General features: G+C 35.4%; 1 protein-coding gene across 1 annotated transcript in view; it reads left to right on the forward strand.

Annotated features, from left to right (window-relative positions):
* Positions 1 to 13,204, forward strand: part of LOC106874950 (DNA-dependent protein kinase catalytic subunit) — a 185,220-nt gene that overhangs the window by 119,048 nt on the left and 52,968 nt on the right. The window contains exons 60-68 of the mRNA XM_052968027.1: positions 376 to 586; positions 1,025 to 1,196; positions 3,576 to 3,803; positions 5,799 to 5,908; positions 6,381 to 6,512; positions 8,126 to 8,305; positions 8,881 to 8,971; positions 10,336 to 10,462; positions 11,937 to 12,075. Coding sequence (XP_052823987.1) covers positions 376 to 586; positions 1,025 to 1,196; positions 3,576 to 3,803; positions 5,799 to 5,908; positions 6,381 to 6,512; positions 8,126 to 8,305; positions 8,881 to 8,971; positions 10,336 to 10,462; positions 11,937 to 12,075 — 1,390 coding nt within the window. The remainder of the gene's footprint in view (positions 1 to 375; positions 587 to 1,024; positions 1,197 to 3,575; positions 3,804 to 5,798; positions 5,909 to 6,380; positions 6,513 to 8,125; positions 8,306 to 8,880; positions 8,972 to 10,335; positions 10,463 to 11,936; positions 12,076 to 13,204) is intronic.

The following is a 13,204-nucleotide window of genomic DNA, read 5'->3' on the forward strand; positions in this document are numbered from 1 at the left end:
TATATATATACACACACACACACACAGATAGATAGATGATGGGCTGCTTTCAGTTTCCATCTCATAAATCCACTCTTAAGGTTTTAGTCAGCCTAGGGCTATTGTAGAAGTCACTTGCCGTATGTGCTACACAGTGGGACTGAACATGGAACCATGTGGTTGGAAAACAAGCTTCTTAACCACATAGCCACAACTGACTTCTTAGTTTTCTTTTCTTGTCTTCCTTTCTTTTCTCACATCTTCTTCTAGCTTATCTGCCTTTTTCTCTTTTTTTGTTTATTTTTACAATTTTTTTTTTCCATTTCTGTCTTGTCATTTGTACTTGGCTATGATTAAATTCTATAATAATTATATTTTCAATATTTTAATTGACAGAGTCTTGGTGCATAATTTTTGGAGTAATAGAACTAGACTGCCAGAATCTACTTTTGACCGCATGGTTGCAATGCTTCAGATGATGTATTCTCCTAGAACTGAACATCAGTTCTTATATTATTCCAGCAGTTTACTTTTGGAAATGACAAGCAAAAGTCCAGAATATAATCGAGAAATATTTGAATATCCCCTTGCAGAATGTCAATTTAAGGTAATTAAAAATATCTAAATATCAATATGTGGAGGCGCAATGGCCCAGTGGTTAGGACAGCGGACTCGCGGTCGAAAGATCGCGATTTCGATTCCCAGACTGGGCATTGTATGTGTTTATTGAGCAAAACACCTAAGCTCCACGAGGCTCCGGCAGGGGGTGGTGGCAACCCCTGTTGTACTCTTTCGCCCCAACTTTCTCTCACTCTTTCTTGCTGTTTCTTGAGTAACGCTGCGATGGACTGGCATCCCGTCCAGCTGGTGGGGAACACATACGCCATAGAAACCGGGAAACCGGGCCCATGAGCCTGGCTAGGCTTTGAAAGGGCAACGTTTTTTTTTTTTTAAATATCAATATGATGTGAAACATGTTGATCACTTGCTTTTTATGTTTATTTTCTGCACCTGAATAAATATTCTTGCTTTCTTGTAATATCAGGAGTATAAAGTAAAGTCATCTTGGCAGCATAGACATTCTACAATGACACCATTATTTTTTGATGCTCTGTCGTCATCATCATATATGGAGGTAGATGATAGCAAAACAGAAAATATGGATACTGATGAGCTCAGAGCTACATATGGTAATCAACAGTTTACGCCAACTCAAGGTAGTGTATTATTTCCTGCTGTGTTCTTTTCTTTTATTTTTTATGTTTAACATTTATATTTCTATTCTTCACATTAGTATTTGGTAAACATCTACCATTAATTAACCTTTGACATTTGTTTTATTGGAATGTCTTAAAATTGTTTGTGAAATATATTAACCCTTTCGTTACCAACCCGGCTGAAACCGGCTCTGGCTCTGTAGTACAAATGTCTTGTTTTCATAAGTTCTAAATTAAAATCTTCCACCAAGCCTTAGTCACAATTTAAGTTCTTAACACTAGCTTCATGATAACTGAGTTATTTTACTAAATTCTTTGTTATATTTAAAATAATTGAAAGAAACATGGAGCATCTCAAAATAAATACAGTAACGAAAGGGTTAAAACATGTAAATATATACAGGCATGCGAAGATATGTGTGTTTGTGTGCAAATATGGACATAAGTTTATAGACACACACATGCACACTGTCACTTACTCACAAAGCTAGCAATCATACCAATACCTATTTTGATGTTCATTTCTTTTCAAAATGACCTGAAATATAAGATACCTTTTATTTGGCTTTTGAGATCAAATAAATATTTAATCTTCATAAAATAGGCCAAAAGACAAACCAGTTTGGCAGAACCTACCCCTTTTCAAAACTCTGCACTGCATGCTGTGGAAGTATGAAACATCATTAACCCTTTAGCATTCATGTTATTCTGTCAAATGTAACACTTATCTATTCACATTGTTTTAAATTAATCATGCATTACCTCAAAGCTTTGAGCATCTGAAATATGATTGTTTATTTTTAGAATGACATTGTAGGGTAGGTATGAGAGGCTGGATCTGGCTAGTTTGAACATAAAACAATTAGAATATTTGGGCTGGATATGGCCAGTTTAAATGATAAAGGGTTAACATTGATTTTGCTATTATATCAGTGACTTATACTTATTATATTCAATATATTTTCTTATACTCATTCCTGGCTCTCTCTTGCCTCCCTCCAAAGTTTTCTCTTTAATCAATCCACCCAGTTCTCATTTCTTAGATCAGTACCTTCCTATCAGATCACACCATTGTGGCATGCACTGACTGTGTCCCCCTTTCAAGTAGCTCAATCTTGTTCCCCACTCTCTTTTTTTCTGTACAACAACATATTTGCTGCCTCCTCTTATACAGATGATACAACTTTTCCTTCTTCTCTAACACCACCTTCAACTCTGCATCATCCACAAAAACCCTAGATACCACATACCTGCCAATATTGCCTCTTCTAATAGCAAAAAAACCTCAAACACAACTCATACCAAGAAAATACCAGCACTCAGCTAGAGTTCTCATGGTCTCTCTAAATACTGAGCATCACTGTAAATGAGGATTTCTCCTGGCAAAAGAACATCCTTCAAATATATATCCAAAAGACTATCCCTTCTCTTCAGAGCCAGAAAATATTTCAGTCCTCCAAACAGCTACAGACATTTCACAAGACTCCAGTGAAGCCCACAATAGAGTATTGCTCCCACTTCGAAAGCAGTGCTGCTGCTACACATTTAGCTTTCCCAGACCTCATCCAGGGAAGGGTCACTCTATTGATAATTTCATTCAATTACTAACAGTCACACTCCAGCTGGCAAGCGTGCTGTCTCCTCTTTCTCTCATTCCTATTCCTACTATAATGATCTCAGTTCCTCTGAGTTGGTCTTGTACCTCTTTCAGTTGATTCTCCATCTCTGATAACCTCTGTTCATCCATATCTCTCTTGGTTCCTCATTAACCACTATTCCCAGTTCTTTTTCCCCACAACATTGACCTTTTGGCATCTTCTTCCTGCTTTTGTCTTTCCTGCAACAGTTTCAATGGAACAGTAACAACATCAAGCTCATTAGTCTCAAAGGGCCTGAAAAGATCATGAGTACTGCCCCTTCTTCCAGTTTCAACAAGTGAAATTCCTTCTTCTCTAGAACTGCATCAAATTGGATTTCAATTCTTTTCTTTCTTTCCAGTTACGTATTTATAGTAGTTGAAATTAGACTTCAGTTTTACCTGTACACAAATCAAAGAGATCCTTTTAAAAGACTATAGGCATTACTCTCTCCTCCTCAGCACACTCTGTAAAGTGGTTGGCATTAGAGAAGGCATCCAACTGGAGAAACTATGTCACAAGAGACATCTGGAGCCTGGACAGCTCGCCGGCTGGCCAGCACTTGTCAAACTGACCAATCTGTGCCAGTATAGAAAACAGACATTAAACAACAACAAAGAAGACATGCTGGCAGTTACCTCCTTTTGAAATATTCCATTTTATTACAAATGATTTATACAACTTTATTCTTGTCTTTTTTTATATTTTGTATCTTTTTTTTTTTCATGTGCTGCTTGATTAGATGTCCTTTTTGATTGGCTAACACAGAGTAGCCTTTCTTCTTCCATGGAGGTAGATAGTGTGGATTCTGGTGTTCAAAGTTCTTTGCTAACAGTGTCCAGTAAAGCTACAGCTGTGTCTCAAGTTTATCCTACAAGAAAGAGACCAGGTCCAGGTTTTGGACAGAAAAAGCTTAGTGCCATTAAAGATAGTCAAGAGGATCCTTTGGAAGAAAATAGCAAGAGGATTGGTAAATTTTATTTCTTATCTTATTTTTATTATCTATATATATAAAACAGAGTTTGTGTGTGTGCGCATGTGCATATATGTTCCTTATGGATTCAAAAACTGAGTTGCAATAGAATCCATAAAACTGAGTGTGCAATGGAAGTGAGATAGTGAACATTCAATGCTGAAAAGAAAAATCAAACAGCGTTTCAACTCTGTGTGAGTATATGTGTGTGTATTTGTAAGCATGTACAAGGGAAGTATGTGAATGTTTGTATCTGTGATTATTATGTACCTTATTTATATATAAAATACTACAATTAGCCATCATTTTTGACAGCACAGGCCCAGCTAGTTTATATAATAATATAATAATATATAATATAGCTGTGTGATTAAGAAGTTTGCTTGCCAGCCACATGGTTTCAAAGTTCATTCTCATTGTGTGGCACCTTGGGCAAGTGTTTTCTACTATAGTTCCAAGCCTTGTGGATTTGGTAGACAGAAACTGAAAGAAGCCCACCATATATGCATGTATGTGTGCATACATGTGAGTGTGAGCTGGTCTTGACATTGCTTGATTGTTGTAAATGAGTACCATTGTCATATAAGCTGTGTTGTTCGTTTCCATTATTCTGCAAGAATACGTCTGGCAACGGAGTTATATTATTACCTTGCTGGGAAACAGGTGATGGTTGGCAAGAAGTAGAATATCCAGCCAAAGGAAATCTACCTCAGTAAATTCTGTCCAACCCATGCAGACATGGAAAATAGATGTTAAAACAATGATACTGGTAATAATAAATGAAGATGGTGTTTGGCAGAATCACTTGAACATTAGTCAAAGTCATCATCACCATCCTTTAACGTCCATTTTCCATGCTGGCATGGGTTGGATAGCTTGATCAGAGCTGGCAAGCCAGAAAGCTACACCAGGTTCCTGTCTGATTTGGCCAAGTTTCTATGGCTGGATGCCCTTCCTAATGCCAACCACTTTACAAAGTGTGCTGGGTGCTTTTAACATGGGACTGGCACAAGTGCTTTTTACCTGGCACCAGCACAAGACTCTTGCAGAGCAATCCTCTTCACCAGGGGATGTAGCCTTAACACTTCTGCTGTGGAGGACCAGTCTTCTTGGGTACAGCAAGGTACCAGGTATCTTGGTCCTTTGTCAGCTCATCTGAAATGCTCAGTGTCCTTAGGTCGTCCTAAATGGATTCTGGTATTGAGTTATCTCTCTTCATGTTCTAAGTTCAAATCTCAATGGGATCAACTTTACAGTTCATCCTTGGGTTTGTTAAAAATGCTAACCTCAGCAGGATTTGAACTCCAGATGTAAAGAACCAAAAGAAATACCACAAGGCATAGTTCCTGTTGCTCTAACAACTTTGCCAATACACCTAGTGGCTATTATAATAATGGACAGTACTACATTGAACAACAGAATAGATGATAATATGCAGTAGCTTGTTCTGTTTTCAGAGGCAATGTGGCCAATGCTGGTGTTACATAACTAGCACTCATGTCAGTGGCACGTAAAAAGTATCTTTCGAGCATTGGGCCTCACAGAGGCAATGGCAAATGACCAAGTTCTTTGACAATATGCTGTGCTTCAGAAGAAGACCCATCAAACCAAGTGAAATCATAGTCGTGGCAGATACTGGTGTCACACAACAGGCACCCATGACAGTGGCACATAAAAGCACCCATTACACTCTTGGAGTGGTTGGCATTAGGAAGGGCATCCAAGCATAGAAACCATGCCAAATCAGACTGGAGTCTGGTGCAGCTCACAAGCCCTAGTCAAACCATGCAACCCATGGCAGCATGGACAACAGATGTTAAATGATGATGGTGATGGTGGTGGTGGATTTCATTTTTACACTCTGTTCAGTAATCTTATTGTTTGTCATTTAATAAACAGTCATTTGTAGTTTTGATGTTTAGACCATGAAACTACATGCATAAATCCACACTTTTTTATTATTTTTCTTATTTTTTCATATATATATTCAAGAAAATAAATCAAGAAAATTTGCTTATCTCAAAAAGCGAGTGTTGAAAGATCGTGAAGTTCAAAGTCTTTATTTTGCAAAAATGCACATTATTAAAAATGAGACTCAAGTTGTAAGTAAATATGCTTGTTTGTTTTTGTGTGTGTACAGAATATTTTCATGTTGTTATATATTTATTGAGTGACTAAAAAATGTACAATTTTTTTGTATTTACTTATTAATTATTAGTCAGTCATTTTGGGTTCAGTGTTGACTTTTTTAGTAATATTATTAGCTATTTGTTGACTAATCAGGTGAGATTCTGATACACACATTTTCAACTAACTCAGTCCTCATTTTCTCTCTCTCAACATAATTTTTTACGATGGTATCATATGACCTAAGGGAAATTTGGCTGCTATTTCTAGCAGTTTGAATGACTGCAGTGCACAGGTGTTGTTGATGTCTCTATTTAACGTCATCAACTTTAGAAATTTATGCTCCCTTATCTTTAACTGTTTTCATCTTTAGGACTTTGACATTGAACATTTTTCTAGAATTCAAATGTCTCTTGTAGATCTTTAATAATTTATTATTTATTACAGCAACATGTTCATGAACAAAAGTCCAAACATGAAAATCAAGTAACTTTGTACAGGAAATATCGAACTGGAGAACTCCCTGATATACAAATAAAATATTCTTCCTTGATAGCAACATTGCAAGTAGTAGCTCTGGTATGTATGTTGTTCTGAAATTCTTATCTGTTTGTTAGAGAAGTTTTCATTTCTATCTTGCATCTACTAGCTAGATTACCTGTGGAGTAGTAAAATATAATGTTTCATTTTATTCTGAATGTAGCTGACTTTGTACTGGGTGTATCTTGAAAATTTTAATGGCAATATATTAGACCAATGTGTCTAAAATATGTTGAAGTTATGTATATTTGATAATCCTCTCTACTATAGGCACAAGACCTGAAATTTGAGGGAGAGGGTTAGTCAATTACATCAACCCCTGTGTGAAACAGATACTTACTTCATTCACCCTGAAAGGATGAAAGGCAAAGTCAATATTGGCAGAATTTGAGCACAGAGCATAAAGATGAATGAAATACCACTTGGCATTTTGTCCAACATGCTAACAGTTATGCCAGTTTACTGCCTTTAGATTTAATAATAATTTCTTACATATGCACAAAACCACAGATTGGATTTGTCGGAGAGGAGTTTATCAAATTGAATCAGCTACCACCTAAAGGTTGGACACATTATATCCCACCAGTGTTATGTTATGCTTATGTTTCTGTCCTGTCTTTCTGACTTAAATGCATCTAAGTATAAGGTGGTACCATTTAGAGGCACAGTTCATCACTCAATCAGTGGGAAAACTATTTTATAAGAGTTTTGTTAGTATACAGTGCAGGCTTAAAGATTCTCTGTGAACTTGGAGAAAGAACCAAAAGCCACTATATAAAACCTGTATACCTTTTTTGCAAAGATATTTTATAAAATCTTTGTCTATAGGACTAATTGTTGTTGGTATCACTTCAGTGATGTGCATCATGCCACATCTAATAATGATTTCTTAGATTTGTACATGGCTATCACAAATTTCGTAGGGAATTGATTTTAGTCAACTCCAATACTGTTCAAGACTGGTACTTGTTTTAACATCTCAAGATAGACAAAAAGCAAACTGATAGATATATGAATTCAGATTGTAAAGAGGAGGAAAGACTAAACATTCCACAATTTTTGCTAACTTTCTCCCATTGCCATCATTTTTTTTTTTATGATATTGATTACAGTTTTTCTTAAAATTTAAACATTTTTGAGAAATGTTTTATCTATAATTTGCTTCACTAAGTATTTTTCATTTTTTGATTTGTTTTATTTCAATCTGCTACATAATTTGTTTTTGTACTGTTCATTTATTTTTAACATGTCCATAATGTAATAAGCTATGCCTAAAATAACATTTCAGTTGCGGAATTAAAGAATTAATTTCAAATCTTTAATTGTTTATGGATTAAAACAAATACTATTTAGAAGAAGTAAATGTCTAATAGGTCAACTCCATAAACCAGCTTTAATTCCTAATTCAGACTCTATTACTTTACTTTCATTGTTAATGTAGGAGGATAATAGTGTAAATGCTACAATCTTTAATTCGCTACGCACATACACACCTCACCCTCCACTATAAATTGGTAGTCTTTTGGCTGAGTAAGAAATAAAAACTTGCTGTTGAAAAGCTACAAAATACAATTGGAAAAGTTAGAATCATGTCACCACCTTAACTTTATCCCTCGTTTCGCTAAGATGATAGAATTCATTTTCCATTTTAGAGAGACAGTACAGTGGCCAGGCTACTCTTCAATTCCTTGTTCAAAGGAATATTTGCTGATGCTGAAAAAGAGAAGAGAGATGAAGACATGGAAACAAGTATTCAATTAATTCAAAACAGTATTAGTATTATGCTGAAAGCCTCCGAGCAGCATTTCCCTCCATTCATTAGCTGCATGTTGGTGAGTTGTTTCTAACAATTTTTCTTTGTTGAATATTTCACAATTTTAATATTAAAGTAATTCAAGCGTTTAGGATGTGATTTTGTAAGAGGTTCAGTTGCTATTTCTAGCATGTTGGGCCACCATACATTGGATAATGTATATCTGTCATAAAAATAAGATGAATCTGTAGCCACTTTCATCTTGAGTCTTTCCAATTAGCAGTGACCCTTTGTTAACCCATAACAATATCAACAAATGATGGATCTGTGGAATTTGAAAGTTTCCAAAACTATTTCATTTTCATTATTGTCATATTTTGTTTTGAATTTGATGATTTTACACTCATCTAGATACATTTAAAAGAACCATACTTTTGTTATTTCATAGAAACATACATTTGCTTTAGTTATATTATAGCTCAATCTTTAGGATCATTAAAAAAAAATTTCATTTCTATAAACTGAACATAATCAAAGGCATCGGTATTTGCTTTAACATTTAATGCATTAATATAGGGAAATGCATAACATTGTTTGTTTAAAATGAAACCAAGAAGAGGCTTCATGTCTATAATTGTTCCATGTTTTTTACAGAATATTTTGTATGATATGGAAAAAGAATTGCCTATTGATATCAAACAGCTCATTTCATCATCTGCAATAACTGCTAAACTTCAACCACTTGGTAACAAAATGTTTTTTATTATTTTTGTCTTGTATTCTTCAGCATTACTGTTATTCTTTTACTCAGCTTCAAATTTATGCATTAATTTCTTATATAGGTTCCATTATCATTATCATTAGTTTAACATTTATACCATTCATTTGTTTTTGCATCCATTTTTCCATGCTAGTATAGGTTAGACAAATATATTATCAAGACATTGTTTTACAGCCAGATGCTAACCCTTACCTGTGTTTCAAGTAAGGGATATTTTATTCCATGTCTTCAAAGGCACAAAGCAAACTGATGACCCACTAATAGAAGAAATTACCTTCATTGCTATTATCTCATTACACCCCTTACACACATTTCATACCTTCTGCTTATAACATGAAGAAATAATCCTTTCTACTATAGACACAAGGCCTGAAACCTGTTGGGTGGGGACTAGTCGATTACTTGACCTCAGTGTTTAACTGGTACTTAATTTATCGAGCCTGAAAGGATGACAGGCAAAGTTGCTACCTGAAGTAACAGCTCCCTAAATGTCTATTATATTTTTCTTACTCCAGCTACTATACTTTCACTACAACTATCTAATTAAATCACCTAAGTAACAGAAACCACCTACTACATTTAGCAGTCCATCTCATTTCTCAAGTTTTTCATCTGATATTTTTTCCTTGCATCCGGTATATTAGAACTTCTAGTTCCCTGACAAGCCCTTCCTAACACCAACTTGTACTGGGTGCTTTTTACATAGCACCAGCAATAGGGAGGTTGCTATATAGCTTGCAAGACTGAGATCTCCTTTTGATTGAAGGAAATAGCTTTATGATATGGTATAAGGGATTGAAGTGAGAGAGAAAACAGGTTTCTTGCTGTAGCAGTGCTATACAGTTATTTATGTCATTGAAGACAGAGCAGAATTGATTGTAGTGGAACTGGAAAAAAGATAAAAATAGCAGTAATGTGGTGTCAAAGTGGACCCTCGAGATACAAGGTGAGTGGATACAGAGACAGGAGTACAGGAAGTGTAAGTGGGATGAGAAGTCTAGGTGGACAGTGTTTATATTCTGAGTTCAAACCCCATGGGGATTGTCTTTGATTATCATCTTTGTTGGATTAATAAAATAAATACCATTTAAGTTTTGATTTTAATCAAATCAACTAAACCCCTCACCCTGAATCTTACACTTTTTTTTGTAAAATAAATCTTAAAGTGGTGCTCCAGCATGGCCACAGACAAATGACTGAAACAGTTAAAAGAATAAAAGAAAGCGCATGTCATAAATTTAATTTTAATATTTTACTTCTTGCTGTATTGTTTGATATAACTACATCCAAACTATTTATTTTTCTTATTTATTCCTTCTGTAAAACAGCAATAATTGTACTGGAAGAACAAATAATTAAAGGCATGAACAGTTGTCGTCCCAGTAAAGCGAAAAGGCCACGTCAGAATTTGAACCCGCCACCAACTGACGTTTCAACCTGGTTGGAATTAGCCAAGTAAGTCTTTCTATGTCTTAGCTGATCTATAACTATTCTTCAACATTTTCCTTTGACAGACTTCTGTAGTTTCACTCATCTCTAACATCTGTGGCATGAAGCAAATGAAACACATAGCTCTCTCTCTCTCTCTTTGTCTTTCTTTCTTTTTATCTCTCTCTCTCTCTCTCTCTCTATCTCAATCTCTCTCTATCTATCTATCTATTTCTCTACCTACCTACCTGCTTATTCTTTATCACAGGTAACTTTTCCTATGTGAATGCACATGACCTAGTAGTTAGGGTGTCATACATGTAATCATAAGATCATAGCTTCAATTCCTAAACTGGACGGTGCATTGTGTTCATGAACAAAATACTTCATTTCACATTGGTCCAGTCCATTCAGTTGCAAATGAGTTCCAGCAATAGCTGAGATTTTAACCCTGTAACAAATCAGCATCTTATTCTGGGAGGAGTGTAATCTTATACACCCTGGCCTTATGAATCCTTGGGCTCATAACAAACAGACCTAAGTCTAACTTTTACTACTGGTAGAATAGAACTCTGTACTAAGAACTGCCAAAACTACCAGTGTTGAATTATGCCACTTCATGGTAGCTACTTCAAACAAGCTGCAGTCAGTTGTTTAGAAATGTTTTAACCATAAATACAATATAGTAACTGGTTTTGAACTGCATATCTCTCAGCTAGTTTTCGACCTTAATACTAATCATAGATATCATAAGTGGAGGTGCAATGGCCCAGTGGTTAGGGCAAGCGGACTCGCGGTCATAGGATCACGATTTTGATTCCCAGACCGGGCGTTGTGAGTGTTTATTGAGTGAAAACACCTAAAGTTCCACGAGGTTCCGGCAGGGGATGGTGGCAAACCCTGCTGTACTCTTTCGCCACAACTTTCTCTTACTCTTACTTCCTGTTTCTGTTATGCTTGTAATTCAAAGGGTCAGCCTTGTCACACTGTGTCACGCTGAATATCCCCGAGAACTACGTTGAGAGTACACGTGTCTGTGGAGTGCTCAGCCACTTGCACATTAATTTCATGAGCAGGCTGTTCTGTTGATCGGATCAACTGGAACCCTCGACGTCGTAAGCGACGGAGTGCCAACAACAGGTGTCATATCTATGGTTTCAGATTTGAACTGTAGTTTGCAATAACTGGGTTTTTTTATTTGTTCCTTTCCCCCCCCCCCTTTTTTTTATCCTCTCCTCGTAAGCTGACTATCTTCCAATTTCTATAGCATCAAACAGTTACAATTCATATCATCCTTTAAGTATGATGATGGTCTGTTGTAAGCTTTCTTTGAAAGTCCTTTATATCACTAAACAATTATATCAAATGATTTATGTTCACATTTGATTTCGGTAAATTTAAATTTGACTGAATATGGTTTCTTTTCTTTCTTTTTTTTTTCTTAATATTTTTCTATTGCTTTCTTGCTTTTAATTATATGAATTGAATTTCTTTAATGCAGACTTTATAAATCAATCAATGAATATGATTCAGTTTTGGGCATTTTCAAAGATAACGTTGGTTGTCAAGAAGTTAGTAAGATGGCCATAGAAGCAGAAATTTGTGGTGATTACTCAGAGGCTATTAAACACTATGTTACGGTAATCATTTTAAATATAAATTATTGAATATTTTTTTCTTTTTGTTTAATATCCTTAGTAATGATCAAAAACACAAAAAAAAAACTTGCAATAGAAGAATTAACCTGGATAGTTGAAATTTATTCAGTATCTTATTATGATAGTGATTATGCAGCAATATGTATACATGTGATTGGAAACTCTTCTTTTATCACCCTTCCTAAGTAAGTCAAACTATAGAAATTTTGTGTAACAGTAATTTCAAGACCAAAACTAAATCTTCTCAACATACCAAAAACCAGGATCTTTAGTCTAATAATCTCTCACAAGTGAACTTTTTCAACTATAACCTTTTCCTCATAATTTTCAACTACAACTTTTACCTTGTAATTTTAGTAATATATAGTTACTATCATTAAAATGAGAATATATGAAATAAAATATATTAAATGGCAGGGAGATTAAAAATTAGGTTTGTTTATTTTTATGCAATTTAATAGCTTTCCTTTACATGTTTTAGATTTGTCTGAAATCTATGCAGTCAAAATTCTCACAGATCATATCCTTAATTAAAGGTAATATTGAATATAAAGTCTCTGGTATGCAGTCAATGAGATTTTTTTGTGTGAGAAAGCCAGTTTTGTGCATACATATTGTGCTTCCAAAATCTCATTTCATCTGTTTACATAGACTTTTAGTTATAATATGGTAGGATGTGATTTAAGGGAAATTTGGCTGCTACATATTGGTTGCACACCTTTGTCATGTTTATAATATGTTTATAATTGCATTTTTAGATTTATGCTACTGGAATATAAACTTTTTTTCCTTTAGGTTGAGTTAATACAGAGAGCAGCTTTCAGGGCTGTACTAGGAAGGAATTTCAACCATGTTTCGTGGTCTGCTACCACAACAGCTCCTTTATAGGATCCAGTTAGCTCAAGACATCATCAGGAGGAACCACGTCCGGTTTCGGCCCCTATTCCTCTACCGTTTTGACGTGGCGGGGCCACCCCCTTTCGGAGGTGTCTTCAGCTCTGGTGTTGGGTGTGTGTCTTCTTTCACTGTTTGTGACTGTTCTAATTCAACTGTGGAATGTCCCTCGCTATGGTTATTTTCCAGGAGGTTCTGGCCACACGTCTTACGGTTC

Source organism: Octopus bimaculoides, chromosome 5 (assembly GCF_001194135.2).
Source record: "Octopus bimaculoides isolate UCB-OBI-ISO-001 chromosome 5, ASM119413v2, whole genome shotgun sequence".
Lineage (NCBI taxonomy): Eukaryota > Metazoa > Mollusca > Cephalopoda > Octopoda > Octopodidae > Octopus > Octopus bimaculoides.